General features: G+C 37.4%; 1 protein-coding gene across 6 annotated transcripts in view; it reads right to left on the bottom strand.

Annotated features, from left to right (window-relative positions):
* The window catches only part of BBS9 (Bardet-Biedl syndrome 9), a 439,547-nt gene that overhangs the window by 247,724 nt on the left and 176,003 nt on the right, over window positions 1–15,820 (bottom strand). For all 6 annotated transcript variants that reach the window (XM_042969708.1, XM_042969671.1, XM_042969704.1 and 3 more), the window contains exons 10-12: window positions 14,011–14,192; window positions 8,543–8,619; window positions 4,730–4,783 (exon numbers count right to left, since the gene is read on the bottom strand). In XM_042969708.1, coding sequence (XP_042825642.1) covers window positions 4,730–4,783; window positions 8,543–8,619; window positions 14,011–14,192 — 313 coding nt within the window. The remainder of the gene's footprint in view (window positions 1–4,729; window positions 4,784–8,542; window positions 8,620–14,010; window positions 14,193–15,820) is intronic.

The following is a 15,820-nucleotide window of genomic DNA, read 5'->3' as shown; positions in this document are numbered from 1 at the left end:
AAACCACCTTTTACATAAATTAATTATTCTCTAATGATTTCCTTGCTAAGTGGATATTTACTAGTCTAGATACATATCAAAGCACCACACTTTATTCCATGGCTTAACACAAAAATACATGATGTAACTAATTCTAGAAAATATCAAAGAATGGCAATATTGACTGCTGCACATCTCAGCTGGCTGCAATTCTAAACTGGTGCTCTTATATGGTGATGCTAAGAAAACCCTCCCACTGAAATTAGAACCAAAAGCTAAGAACTCTGGGGTAACAGTGTGACTGGGAAACAGGACGGGCATGGGTACAGAAGGCCAGGGCTTCTCTCACTGCCCCGGAGGAGAAGCATCAGCAGAAAACATCAGGCCCACGGATTTTTACTGGGCCACAGCACTAAGGGGCATCTTTTTGAGGCTATCAAAGAAAAAGCTTAAAGATCTGACTCCCAATGGGCATATTCTCTCTTTGGATTTTGTCTCCTTAAAGTCCCAGTCTTTGAACAGTCTCATTTAGATGAATTCATCCACATAGTTTACAAAGCAGACTTATCATAGTCAACTGCCCAGGTAGGGCTCATATACCAACTGAGTCAAGATTTCCGGGGGGGGGGAGGGGGGGGGTAGACCTGGGTATTGGTATTTTGTTTTCGGCTACCCAGATGATAACCATGTACTACCAGAATTAAGAATCATACTTCTATAGAGCATTTGCTGTGGAGGAGTTTTCAGTCTAGTATTGAACTCTAATATATGACACAGATACATTTCATGATTAATTCATATAAAGCAAGGGTATATTTATTTTTAAGAAAAGTAGTTTTCAGGGGCACCTGGGTAGCTCAGTCGGTTGGGAGTCTGACTTCAGCTCAGGTCATGATCTCACAATTTGTGAGTTCAAGCTCCACATCAGGCTCTGGGTTGAGAGCTCAGAGCCTGGAGCCTGCTTCGGATTCTGCGTCTCCCTCTTTCTCTGCCCCTTTACTGCTAATGCTCTGTCTCTCTCTCTCAAAAATAAATAAAAATTAAAAGAAAAAAAGTAGTTTTCAAATTTCTCTTAAGTAAAAGGCATGTATCACTTATTCCTTAATATATATTTTGCATATATATATATCATATATATACATATATAATGTATACATACACACACATACTATAGAGAAAGAAACAATATACAGGAATATCTAACTGGGCCATAAATATTATATACATACAATTTGATTCAATAACCATCTTGTATTCATTTTAAATGATGTGGGTATTCTGTACAACTTAAAAAATAAGTTAAACACAAAAATGTTGATTTGCAAAATGAAATTTTTAAAGGATAACTCTTGATGCAAATAAATACAATTTGCTATTTGTTCAATAGCAAATGAACAATGAATCCTCAATTTTTACTTTATAAGCTCTGGGAATGAATGAAGGGAATCTGCGTACCACAAAGCAAAGCTTCCTTCATGATGTCTGAGCATTATAAACAACATAACATAGTAAAATCTTGATGGTAATTATGGGAAGAAGAAACTACACAAGCACCACAGACAACATTCCTCCAAATAGCTAAGTCTACTACATAAGTAGGATACAACTATTTTACTATTAATAATAATACCATGCAAGTCTATACATATATTTTAAAATAAAATTAATAATATTAATGATAACCAGTAGCAGCTCTCTATATTCATGGAACCATGCTAATAAATTATTTATGTGCGTTATCTCATTTAATTTTCACAACATTCTGAAATAGAGAAAACTTTGCCTCAGAGAGACTAAATAATTTGCCCAAGGCCACTCTGATTAAGAATTTATCTTCTGTCTGCCAGAATCCAGAGCACATGCTCTTACTCAACTGTGGTTAACCCTCAAAATAACTGCAAATAACAAAGTAATCCCATTTTACAGTTTAAAAACAGAGGTTCGGGGCGCCTGGTTGGCTCAGTCGGTTAAGCATCCAATTTCAGCTCAGGTCATGATCTCGCGGTTTGTGAGTTAGAGCCCAGCGTCGGGCTCTGTGATAACAGCTCAGAGCCTGGAACCTGCTTCTGATTCTGTGTCTCCCCCTCTCTCTGCCCCTCCCACGCTCATGCTCTGTCTCACTCTGTTTCTCAATAATAAATAAATGTTAAAAACAAATTTTTGAAACAAAGGTTCTGAGGGGCACCTGGGTGGCTCAGTCGATTGGGCACCCCACGCTTGATTTCAGCTCAGGTCATGATCCCAGGGTCATGGGATTGAGCTCCACATCAGGCTCTGAGCTAAGCATGGAGCCTGCTTAAGATTCTCTCTCTCTCATTTCTGCTGCTCCTCTCCCCTACACTCTCTCTCTCTAAAATAAACTTTTAGAAAATTAAAGTAACAAAATTAAAAAATGAGGTTCAGAAATAACATGCCCAAGATCAACAAGCCAATATGTGCAAGAGAGTTGAAAACCATCACCAGGAATGTATCATAAGAGCTCAGTTTTAAAAGTGAAAATAAAAAATCCTTAAAGTAGTAATAAGCCACTTGTAAGAAAACAGACATTCTGACTCTACCTGGCATAACAATGTGGACTTAGACAATGATCACACAATTTTACATTGTTAGCAAGATCATGATATCTCTCATGCACAGATTTATTAAATCCCAACAATGGGCTAGGCACTTTCAAATGTGAATCAAGGAGATGTGTAACAAAAAAAAAAAAAAAAAAAAAAAAAAACCTAGAGGAACAAAGAAGACCTGTGTTTGAGCCAGAAAAAAAAAAAAAGAAAGAAAAAAGAGTTAAAGGCTTGGCTAGATCATAAACCTCATATTTTAAGGGAAAAATAATTACAGAATATTAAGGAGAAAATATAAAACATTAATACAAGAATTTTCCATGTTGTTTTCTGATTCTAACAAAATGAAATATCATCCTTAGGAAATACAATACCAAATGTTTATCCTAGATATATAAATATGACTCCAAAGGCCAGGTATGAGCAACCACTCTGCCTTAGTTGCCTGGAATAGATGGTCACGCATCATGCACACATACTCCAAGTAGCCACATCTTCATTCACTTGGAACGGATGGAAAAATTTTCTCAATTAACAGGATTTATTGTGATGGAAACTTGCATGGTTATATATCTTGGCTGCTGTTGTTATAAAAGGCTATAAGGAGAGATTTATAGCAAAATTTGTATAGAAACTGTCAGACAGAATCAGGAAGTCGTTGTGTCTGCTGTATAAGCCCAGCTGATTTTATGCAATCCTCATGTGTTATGTTCTTTCTCATACTCTTATAATGGCAATAAGGAAAAGAGTGGAGACTTAGTCATTCTCAAATACAGTTTAACTTCCACTAACGAAGGAGAGTTTTCCAGTGGTGTCATACCATCATTTTAAGATGGCTATTATTACACATTAAAGCCTAAGAACTGCATGGGAGAGAAAGGTGTATTTACTTATAGCAATAACTAGTAGTTGGGCGGCGGGGGGGGGGGGGGGGTGGAATTAGCATGAGCAACGTCATCTGATTTAAGTACAAGATTTCTTTTTGCAATTTATAGTGTGTTCCTAAATTATTATGTGTGTGTCTGAACAGTATCAGTAGATAGATATAAAAGAAGTTTCTCTACATAAAAGTCTATAGATCATTCCTGGAACTCTGCAGGGTTTTGTTTTTTTTTTTCTTAAGTGTTTGATTTCTTGCCACTAATACTTTTCCAGACTCAAAAGTATTAATGAGATAGAGGCTTTGATTGGATACGGGGGAGGGAGAACTGGGGAAAGACCACCCTTGTTTCCAGTGGCAAGAATCCAAAAAAATTAGCTTAGGAAACTGTTACAAGATTGGGCTCCCTTCAACTTCTACCAAAGATCCCCACACTTGGGCCACCCGCTGGGTCCAGTGTAAGCGAACACAATTGGTAAAGCCTGGTGCCCTGTCAAGCTCCTCCAAGGACAGCAACCCATAATCTAAGAAAATATAAAGCCCCGTCCAAGTTTTGACTAAGCAAATCGCCAAGATCCACAACTTTTCCTGGCTCCAACGTCTGGGCAGTGATAAATATTTTCAGCTTAATAATGTGCTGACTGATTACCACACTTTAATCTAAATGCCTTAAGAGGGTTCTACATTTGAGTTCTAGCTCTAAAATTCTACAACGACAGGACTAAAAATTTTAACCAAAACCACATCCTTCATATTCTATTTTTTTAGTACTATCAATTTGTCACTACCCTACTTTGTGGCTTCTTCATTTAATATTTCTTGCTATAAATACATCCATTTAAAGCTAATGCTATGCCAGGTAGATGACTGGAAATTCTTCTCAAACACACACATAATTACACATACAAGAAAGATATTAGCATTCATGTAATCCCCCAAAATATACATAATGATGCAATCAACTGGTTGGTCTATCATAAATGGTAGGCACATGACACAAGTCCTTTAACATATTCAAAATGTTAATTTTGTTTCCAGAAAAAAGGCCCTGCATCATTTAAATGTAATAGTAAGCATAAGTCATAAGAATTAATATTACATAACACTACTATGAATACAATTGTCAGTTTTATATTCGTCGGAAATAATAAAGGTTATCTTTGCTACCCAAAGCTAAGGGAAATGTACAAATTTCAAGTGCTTGTTTTACATTTTCAAAAGCTACTTATAGAGTGACAACATTGATAGATGTGATGAAATGTGTAACATTGTTTGCACATTATAGTCTAGAATCATGGCACAATACCTTCACTGTGACTGAAGGGACAAGGTCAGTTCCCACTTCAACATCAGCAGCTTGCTGTAAACACAGAATTGAAAAAAGAAGGGAGGAAAGAATGGATTCAAATTAACACGTCCATCAATGAGTAAACACAATGGGTGCAATATATACTTCCCACCATCAAAATAGGGAACAATAAAGGATTTATCACTCTAATGGCAGACTAAAAGGGTCAATGTGGCTTTTTGAATGCCTTCAACTGCAAAGTAATGAACTGATAAAAACCTTTTCCAAAAAAGGAAAGAGAAAGTCACATATTTTGTCAATAGTATTTTTGTCAAACCACTCTCTCGCCAAATTTACTTAAATGTTGAAACTAATTCTATTAATTCATTCTTTATATTATGCAGAAGGGTTCCTTGTATTTCACAGATAAGCATTATGCCATTCTTTTTAGGTCCTTGTATTTTCTTTTTAATTTTTTTTTTAATGTTTATTTACTTTTGAGACAGAGAGAGACAGAGCATGAACAGGGGAGGGTCAGAGAGAGAGAGGGTGACACAGAATCTGAAACAGGCTCCAGGCTCTGAGCTGTCAGCACAGAGCCCGACGCGGGGCTCACGAGCCGTGAGATCATGACCTGAGCTGAAGTTGGACACTTAACCGACTGAGCCACCCAGGTGCCCCGGTCCTTGTATTTTCAACTTGCCAAAGGTATGTTTTATTCTGATTAATACGTGGGGCACCTGGGTGGCTCAGTCCTGTAAGCGTCCGACTTTGGCTCAGGTCATAATCTCACGGTTCATGAGTTTGAGCCCTGCATCAGGCTCTGTGCTGACAGTGGGGAGCCTGGAGCCTGCTATGGATTCTGTGTCTCCCTCTCTCTCTGCTCTTCCCCTGATCATACTCTGTCTCTCTCTCAACAATAAACATTAAAAAAATTTAAAAATACTAATAATATGTATCTAAGACATGTAACTAATGATATAAAGCTTCAGCGGCCTTACACCTAGAAAATAAATCTATTTGTTTATGAGCTCATATCATAACCTAGGTCACTCTTTGAGCATCAGCCTGGGTTACTTGATCCTACCTTTTAAATAATTCAGAGCATAATATAATGAAGCAAACATTTCCTTATAAGTTATAATTTATATATTAGAGTTCTAGATTGAGAGGAAAAAATGCTCACTCGATAACAGAATAAGAACAAGGGGTAACATTTTCTAATAATACCCACTTGTGGGGAACAATTAAGATCATAAAATCACTAATCCAACCAATGAATAGATCCATTGTGTTTTTAGTTAACTTATTTGAAATTGTTTTACTAAGAAAAACTAATCCACTACTAGGCAACAGGGATTGCTTCAGTGTAATGGGTACCAGCATAATTAACAGTTGAGAGATTCAGGTGACTCAGTGGATCAGTTGATTGAGCATCTGACTTCAGCTCAGGTCATGATCTTATGGTTCATGACTTCATGAGTCCATGAGTTTGAACCCCACATCAGGCTCGCTACTGCTCTTATTATAAAAAGAGCTGGGAGACTCATATTCTGTATATGATTCCACAGAAAACCATATATGAACTCTGATCCATCTTCTCAATCCAGAAGCTAGAATAGCGATGCTTGTCTCCTCTATAAAAGACCTCATCGTATTATAAATTATATTACTTTTTAGATGTGTGCTTTGATAATAATGACAAAATAAAATATTTAGCCAAGCTTTGTGCTCTAGTATAACCTAAAATCCAGGAAATGTTTTACTTTTAGCTGTCCACAGGTCTAGAAGAGAAACCAACATTCTCCTGTTTCTTGCTCTTTTCAATCCATGTCTAAACACCCAGATACTTCAAGGACGGCAGTCCTTTGGGAACAAAAAATTATAGCCAAAGAGAAATAGCTACACAAAGACACCATGGCACCATAGCCACATAAATCGTTGGGCTAGTGTTTTCCAATGGGATGAACATGATACTCTCAGGAATCTCTTAAGAAAAAAAAAAAAAAACAAAAAACAGTAAGACACAGAAAATGAAACTGGAAAGAGACACCTAGTTAAGAGGAAACAGCACTCTGAGTTACCAATAGGGAAATATACATTACAATATAGTGCTATTACCTAAGGCCTTTTCCTACAAAGATCAAAAGTTGCTAAAGAAAGGAAAGGGAATTCCTCCTACCAAAGAGCCTGTTTTAAGGGAACCTAGAAAAAATTATGTAAGTTGCCCAAAGGAAAATAGGAATCATTTCCAAGGCAAGAAAATGTGTGTACATTCGTCAGCTAACTAAGCAAAAATGTTCCACTTAGACTACACCCTTCAGGTAGAGTGAGAAATGGTGTGTGCTGAATAGCCAATGTTTAAAACAGTGCCTCTACTATGTGACTCAGCTGGGTGAATGTTTCTTTCATATATAGTACTTTTTTTTTTTTTAAGTATACCCAACTTACTATATTATGGCAATGTTAACGTGATTTTTATCACTGCTTGGATTGGCTCTTTATACTAAGATTAATCTTTGAAAACTTAGGACAAGTACTTACTATATTATGCTCTGATACCAAAATATCGAAGTCATTTCCTAGGTAAAATTATAGGACATGAACTCCTAATACGGTAAAAACCAGTGAGTTTGATCACCTGCCAAAATTGATCAACTTCTGGTTTAGACACAGATAAACTCAACAGATTTGCCCAAACTGCAGGCAGTGAGACCTAACCAATTATAATCTAACGAGTACTTACAGAAAACTAAACAAGGAGATGGGGCAACACAACAAAGGACAGGCCCTCCTTCATGCTTCTGGTTTCTCATCTCCATTCATTTATATAGCAAAATACACTGAGCACTCATTATGTGACAGACACTAAGGATATGGCAGTGGACAAGACCAGTGGAACGCATTGTGGGGTGGTGGTAGTGATGATAATGATAATGCTAGAACTAAAATGTAATTTGATGATGATGATGATGATGATGATGATGATGATGCTGCTGCTGCTGCTGTGGGGGTTAATTATCATAACAATTCAACAAAGTAGATTCTATTATTATTCCCATTTTACAGATGAGAAAAATTGAGACTAAGAAAATTAAATACCTTGCCTTGGGTCACACAGATAGAAATAAGGAAAAATAATTCCTGGTCCAACTGTTTACTGTTAAACTAACACAAAAAGACCCCTCCCCGCCACCACCACCAACATAACCACTATAATGTATTACAGACTGTAAATTAGCAAACCCTGAGCTAGGCCTTTCATAGACATTATCTCTTGTGTGGTCAGTATTATTCACCTGGATTGCGATTATCTCAATATTCTGGTACTGAAAAAGTTTTTTTAAAAAGTTGATTAAATGGGGCGCCTGGGTGGCTCAGTTGGTTAAATGTCCAACTTCAGCTCAGGTCATAATCTCACAGTTTGTCACTTCAAGCCCTGTGTCAGGGTCTGTGCTGACAGCTCAGCACAGCTGAGCTGTTTTGAATTCTGTGTCTCCCTCTCTCTCTGCCCCTTCCCAGCTTGCACTCGGTCTCTGTCTCTCTCCCTCAAAAATAGATAAACACTAAAAAAAAATTTTTTTTAAGTAGATTAAGAAAAGCTCTTCTATTTCTGCCCCTTCCTCCCCCTTTTTTAGACTAAAATCCTGCCTAAGGAACTCCTCACTAAGAGATTGGAAATGTTTGTTCCAGAAAATAATAAAGACTACAAGTTGTTATCCTCCTTAAAGTTTCTATCTGGGACCAGAAATTTGAATCAATACACATTGATCCCAATCAGCAGAGTCCAACACTACCATAAACCCTTTTAAAGTCTGCAAATAAACCTACAGACACTGAATCAAATTTAGGAGAAACCATGGCAGAAACTTTCAAGTCATCTTCTCTCTCAGTCATGGGCCAGATACCTGTAATTTAAAAAGAAAAATAATATTTAATCATAAAGTAAACCTGTTGTATATAGTTAAAAAAAAAGGTTTCTCTATATCATATTATCAAAAAGCAATCCCACAAACATAGTCACAGTTGAAAACTAATACATTACAGAATTAGAAACCTGATGATAATTCTTCCCCGGCTATAATATTTTAAAGAGAAATTATCTTTCTCAAAGTTATTAGCTAACATGTGACCCAGTGACTAACCATTGTTGGGAATTTCAATGCCCTCTCCTTAACACTGCTGGTAGAAGCCAAACTAGTACAATCTTTTTGAAGGTAAGTTGGTCAGAACCATCAAAATGTAAAACATATATATCCTGTAACCTAACAATTCTACTCCTTAGCATTTATCTAATACTCACAGACATTCTCAAGGAGGTTCTCGGCTGCTAGTAGCTAACAGAAACAAAACAGGGGCACCTGGGTGGCTCAGTTGGTTAAGCGTCCAACTTCAGCTTGGGTCATCATCTCACAGTTTGTGAGTTCAAGCCCCACATTGGGCTCTGTGCTGACAGCTTAGAGCCTGGAACCTGTTTAGGATTCTGTGTCTCCCTCTCTCTCTCTGTGCCTCCCCAACTCATGCTCTGTCTCTCTCTCTCAAAAAAAAAAAAAAAAAATTAAAAATCATTTAAAAATAAATTCTTTAAAAAAACAAAAACAACCTGTATCTCTATATTTCTATTAATAGGGAAATGGTGGACTATCCACAATGTGCAATGATCCAAAGCCCAAAGCTATAAGTAAAAGTACTATCCAACTTTATACACTGATAAGAAAAGAACTCCAAGATGTGCCTATTAATTACAAAAAGCAATTACATTACATTGTAATGTAGTACAATGGATCTAACATGCACATATTCATGTAAAAACGATTAAATAAACATGAAAAATTTTTTAAAGAATACACAAACACTCTTGATAAAGGTTACCTTTAAATAATCTAGTGGAACCAGGATCTGAGGGTTTACACTTTTAGAATGATTAGATTTATTTTCACCATATTCATGGTTTTTTTACAACTTAAAATTTCACAATTTAAAAAACGTTTACAGTGCACAATGAGATATGATGAACAAGTGACAGAGATCCTAAATAAACAGGAAACAATATGTACACACATGTATATGTGTGTAACATATATGTAATATATATATATGTACGTACATATACACACACACACAATATAGTCTGTTTTTTAAAAACAGTGTGTGTGTGTGTGTGTGTGTGTGTGTGTGTGTGTGTATAAAACCAACTACTGGCTCCCACCTAACATGCACTTTCCACTCCTCCTCCTTTGTGGCATAGCCCTAATTCTGCTGAGACACTCACTTTCACCTCAAAGTCATTGGATTGGTCAGATCCAATCATGGTGATTTCATTCCCCTGACCATTTGTTGTTTTAGGCATAAGTGTGGGGCTTAATCCTGGCAGACATGAGGTGAGGGAAGTTAGAAATGGGGGATGCTGGCACAGGCTTCTAGGAAAGCTATTTCCCCATAATAAAATGGGAGACCTGGGAGAAATATCTCTCTTTTCCCTGGAAATCATATTTGCACGTAATACCTGGAACTGCCGAAATTACCCTGTGACCCTGAGAGGAAACGTCCTTCACTCACCAAGGATGACTGACTAAAAACATGGAAAGTCCTTGGATGATGCCACAGGAATCAGCTGTCTCACAAAGAGAAGAACTGCCTACGACTGCCATCAGGCATTCCCACCAGTATTGCAATATTCGGTGTAGGAATTTCCATACCTTACGCAGACAGTACAAAAGACTCTTCACCACCTACCCAATAGCCATTCTTTAGTTCTCTACTAAAGGAAGCCCAATTTCATTCTAAGCAACAAAGAGCTCAGCTGAAACACTATATTTCCCAGCCTCTTTTGCAGCTCTTGGAGTGGCCAGTAAGATGTGAGTAGAAGCTGCTCAGGGTGTGGCTTCCAGGAAAGATCCTTAAGGGGGCTGACTCAGCTGCAGATGTGAGGGCAGGAGTTCCAGAAGCCTTCCTGGACCAATAGATGACCCTGGGATAGAAGGAACTGGAGTCCCTGATGACAGTGGAATTGCCAAACCAACCCTGGTCTGCCCATCACTGGACTTCTTTTCCATGGGAAAGAAATAAACCTCTGCCTTGTTTAAGCCACCTTATTTGAGTATGGTATTACGTGCAGCCAGACATAGCCCTAAACAATACATCTCCCAACAAGGTCACCAAGCACAAATACTTCTAGTACTCAATGGTAAAGACAATTTAGTTATCCTAGACTTATTTCCAATGGGGTACATACAGACTTTCATTTATATGCCCCTTTCTTGGGGTGCCTGGGTGGCTCAGTCGGTTAAGCATCTAACTTCGGATCATGTCATGATCTCACAGTTCTTGAGTTCAAGCTCTGTGTCTGGCTCTGTGCTGACAGCTCAGGGCCTGGAGCCAGCTTCAGATTCTGTGTCTCCCTCTCTCTCTGTCCCTCCTCCACTTGAGCTCTATCTCTCTCTCTCTCTCTCTCTCAAATAAACATTAAAAAATTAAAAAACACACACAAACTATATGCCCCATTCTTACTGTTCTCTTTCCCTTCCTGAATACACAACTGTGTAGGAGGATATCTCAATACCATACCCATTCCTTCACACCCACCCCAGCAGAGAACATGATCAACTGGCTAAATCATAAGAAACTTCTGTCTTTGAAAGTGCCTACCGACAGATGTTGTTGACTACTGGTAAAAGAAATGCTAGGCAGGATTCACACTAATGAGTATGAAAAGCTTCAAAACCCATGAGCCGTACAGAAATTATTACTATAATTTCATGCTTACAACATACATTCCTCATATAAGTTACACACATAAAATCAGCTTCAAAAACACTTTTATTACAGTAGATAATATACACCATGTGTACAACAAAATGTACTCTTTAAATTGGCTTTAAATTTTGCTGAAACTCTTGCTTTGAAGAAATAAAAAAGCTCTAAGTACTGAAAATAATCCACAAGACTGTGAACTTATTTTTGCAAGTTAAAGTCACTATACTAAAATAAGTGGCATTTAAACGAATAATGAGGTCATCAAAAAGTTCAGAGTTTTAACTTCTCATAATCTTCTGCAATGAAATGATTTGGTGCTTTTATATAATTACAGATTTTTTTTTTTTTAATTTTTTAACCTTTATTTTTGAAAGAGAGAGAGACAGAGACAGAGCACGAGCAGGGGAGGAACAGAGAGAGGAGACACAGAATCCGAAGCAGACTTCAGGCTCTGACCTGTCAACACAGAGTCCAATGCGGAGCTCGAACCCATGAACTGAGAGATCATGACCTGAGCCGAAGTTGGACCCTTAACCGACTGAGCTACCCAGGTGCCCCTAATTACAGGTATTTTAATAAACAAATATACCACAGTTATATAAGGTTACACAATACTAAATGTTTTCAATATCTGGAAATAGTATATTTTAAAAGTCCTCTTTCTTACAAGTTTCTCTTTGGGTTTTTTTGTTGTTACTGTTGGTTTTTTTATTTTGTTTTGTTTTGGTTTTTTTGGTAGGACTAAATGATGGCAAAGAAGGGGCAGGGAACATTAAATATTAAGTAAAACTTGAGGTTATGTAAATAATGAACTTTAAGGGGCGCCTGGGTGGCTCAGTTGGTTGAGCGTCCGACTTCAGCTCAGGTCACGATCTCACGGTTCGTTAGTTCGAGCCCCGCGTCAGGCTCTGGGCTGATGGTTCAGAGCCTGGAGCCTGCTTCTGATTCTGTGTCTCCCTCTCTCTCTGCCCCTCCCCCATTCATGCTCTGTCTCTCTCTGTCTCAAAAATAAATAAACATTTAAAAAAAAAAATAATAATGAACTTTACACCAAGTCTGTGGGCACATCCCTAGCTTAATTAGCAGTTATTTCAAGTACACAGAAGGATCAAGGTAATGACAACTTTAAAAGTAGCCCAACCCTTCTCACTCAAGGGTATCACTATGGTCACAGAAAAAGACTTTTAGCTGTAAAGGATTTTTCTGAGAACTCTTTTACACAATTGAGTGTTAATCAAAATATCATTAGCACATAGTTTATGGGAAGGGCAAAATCTCAAGACACAAAATCTAATGTGAAAAGCCACATTAAATTTATTTAATGAACTCTGGAAATTTCACATTTCATATATAGGCCACTCTTCTCCAATTATATTTTTAAATGACAAAAAGAGACTTATAATTTCATTAATCCCCAAAACGCCAGTATCAAAAATGGGAGGGGGGGGAATTGTATATTGCAATGTGACACATCCAATGTTAACCATTCTCCATTTGACAGGGGGCTGTAGACAACAAACAGGTTTTCTGTAATTAGAGGTACTTAAGAGACCTAAGTTTCACTGGTTTACTTTCAAAACTTCTAAAAGGACATTGTGAAGCCAAGGCATAATAATTTGACTTTAATAATCATATTTTTTAAATATATTATCTAAATTCCTCTAAATCTGTTTTGGTAATGGAGACTCAAAAATAGTTAAATCTAGTAAAGTGATTGGATCAGGATTAAGATTGGCTCTGGTGTTTTGATTGGCTTTTAATGCCCTGCGCTTTTATTGTAACTACTTGTTTTAACATTTCTTATGTGAAAATAGTTCATATTTTTTCTCATTAAAAAAATACTTTTACCTGACTGTGAGAAGAAAACTTAAAATAATGTTTTTCACATGTCCAATTAAACTGCAAGATTGGTATTTTATTTCTCCTTTTAATTTACAATAGAATTATACCCTTGTGAATCTCAAAGTAAGATAGTATTGAGTTGTTCAAAACCCAGAAACTGAAAATATCAGCCTCTGACTCATTAGAAATCAGCATACTGCAGGCTACATGCCATTTAGATGGCTAATTAACTGCAGAGCTAAATTATATCGCAAAGCTACAAATGACCACCGTTTTAGCAACCAAGTGGTAACTCATGTACTGCTTTGGTTTCTTTTAAAAGAAGCAACTAAAATGTTTTCAGGGATATTAGAAGTTACTAAGTGACCACCCTAGAGTATAATGCTCTTCTCATGTCCTGAAACCACTACCCAAATAATTACTTTGTTCTTTTCTTAATAGTTTAAAGAAAAAAATTAGATAGTACTGTCCCTGAAACACACTAACAAAAACATTACCTTAAATAGGATATTTTTTTCACAAGCTATAAAATACAAACTAAGTACAAAGACCTCATATGCTAAACAGCAATACTGTTTTTACAAATATGATTTTAATTAAGCCTGGAGGAGAAATTTAACTAATATATTCAAAACATTATCCACATATAAATTTTATAATGAATACTAAAATCACATAATACAGAATTGCAAATGAGATACCTTGCGATTTATTAACATCTTTGATGATTTTCTGAAGTTCTTTCAATTCTATATCAAGTTCTTCATAGTGTAGTTCTCTAGATTCAACTTTTGGAGCTTGGAAAAAAGAAGGGTCTGTCCCCAGGTATGAACACTGCAAGTGACCATCATCACTCAGAGTGACTATCACTCCCTTTAAATCACTACAAAGAGAAAGAGAAAATGAGATATAATTCAAATTTTTGGTGTATTTAGACTTGACCAACAATATTTCTATTCAATTCAGCTTCAACATGCCATTAAGAAAATGACCACAAGGGGCGCCTGGGTGGCGCAGTCGGTTAAGCGTCCGACTTCAGCCAGGTCACGATCTCGCGGTCTGTGAGTTCGAGCCCCGCGTCAGGCTCTGGGCTGATGGCTCAGAGCCTGGAGCCTGTTTCCGATTCTGTGTCTCCCTCTCTCTCTGCCCCTCCCCCGTTCATGCTCTGTCTCTCTCTGTCCCAAAAATAAATAAAAAACGTTGAAAAAAATTAAAAAAAAAAAAAAAAGAAAATGACCACATATCTATTTCTAAAGTTTTATATCAAAGACTCAATTCAAATGTTTTAAACATGATTTATATTTATATAAGCACTCCCAATGTTAGGATTCATTTTACAGGGGGAGAAGAAAACCTTAACAATTCTTATAATAGCTGTCAATTTGGGGGACCTAACAACATGATAAATCATGCTCCAAGAGCTTTTCAAGTAACTGTATCATTTAATCCTCGCTCCAGCTTCCACTTGGCAGATTCATAATAATCATGTGAACACTTGTGGAACTACAGTGGATCAAGAGCTCGTCTACGGGCTGGTGAAGACCATGGCTGAGGCACAGGAGCAAAGACAAGACAATCCGGGGAATGGTGAAAAATGCTAGTGAAGTAAGGCCTCCAAGACCTTGAAGAGAAATGCACTCCCTGATCTTTTCCTTTTCCTACTCTATACCTTGGGGACCTGTGTTTGTGCTTTGCCCAGGGACCCCGCCATAGCTTCCTTTATACGCACTGCTACTCAAGCAGCCACAGTCATTCTTACTCTCGACTCTGAGGGAGAAGTATCCCATTTTCTCATTTCATGGCTCTTTCTCCACCACTCTTCAAATCCTGATTATCTCTGTTCCTCCTCATTCTTTTACTCTTCCTTCTTCATTAGGCTCCCTTATCTCTTTTTTCTTTTTTTTTTTAAACGTATGACACCACTTATTTTATTTTACTTTAAATATTTAGAGAGAGAGAGAGAGAGAGAGAGAGAGGAGAAAGAGACAGAGAGGGTTTGAGGGGGGGTGGGGGGGGGGGAGAGATTCCCAAGCAGGCTCTATGCTGACAGCACAGGAGCTCTATCTCACGAACCCATGAGATCATGATCTGAGCCGAAAACAGGAGTCAGTCATCCAACAGACTAAGCCACCCAGGGGCCCTTCTTTTTTACTCTAGAAACTAGCCCAAATATATAAATTATACATAAAGCTAGGATACTATTTTTAAAAGTTCTAAGTTTTCCTGAACTTGCTATTAAAAGAATTTCATTGAAATGAACACTATTTGCTTCTTCCCTAGCCTACTCAGAAGAAAAAAGAAGTCAATATTGTCATAAGTCATTTTGAGGTGATACATAAGGAATCTGTCTGATTTTCTTTCGTTTTCTAATGGTCTTTGATTTAAAAAAAAAAAAAAAAAAGATTTCTGGGGCGCCTGGGTGGCTCAGTCAGTTAAGCGACCGACTTCAGCTCAGGTCATGATCTCACAGTATATGAGTTTGAGCCCTGCATCGGGCTCTGTGCTGACAGC

Source organism: Panthera tigris, chromosome A2 (assembly GCF_018350195.1).
Source record: "Panthera tigris isolate Pti1 chromosome A2, P.tigris_Pti1_mat1.1, whole genome shotgun sequence".
Taxonomy (NCBI): Eukaryota; Metazoa; Chordata; class Mammalia; order Carnivora; family Felidae; genus Panthera; species Panthera tigris.
Note: the sequence above shows the minus strand (reverse complement) of the source record. Positions and strands in the feature narration are given on the sequence as shown.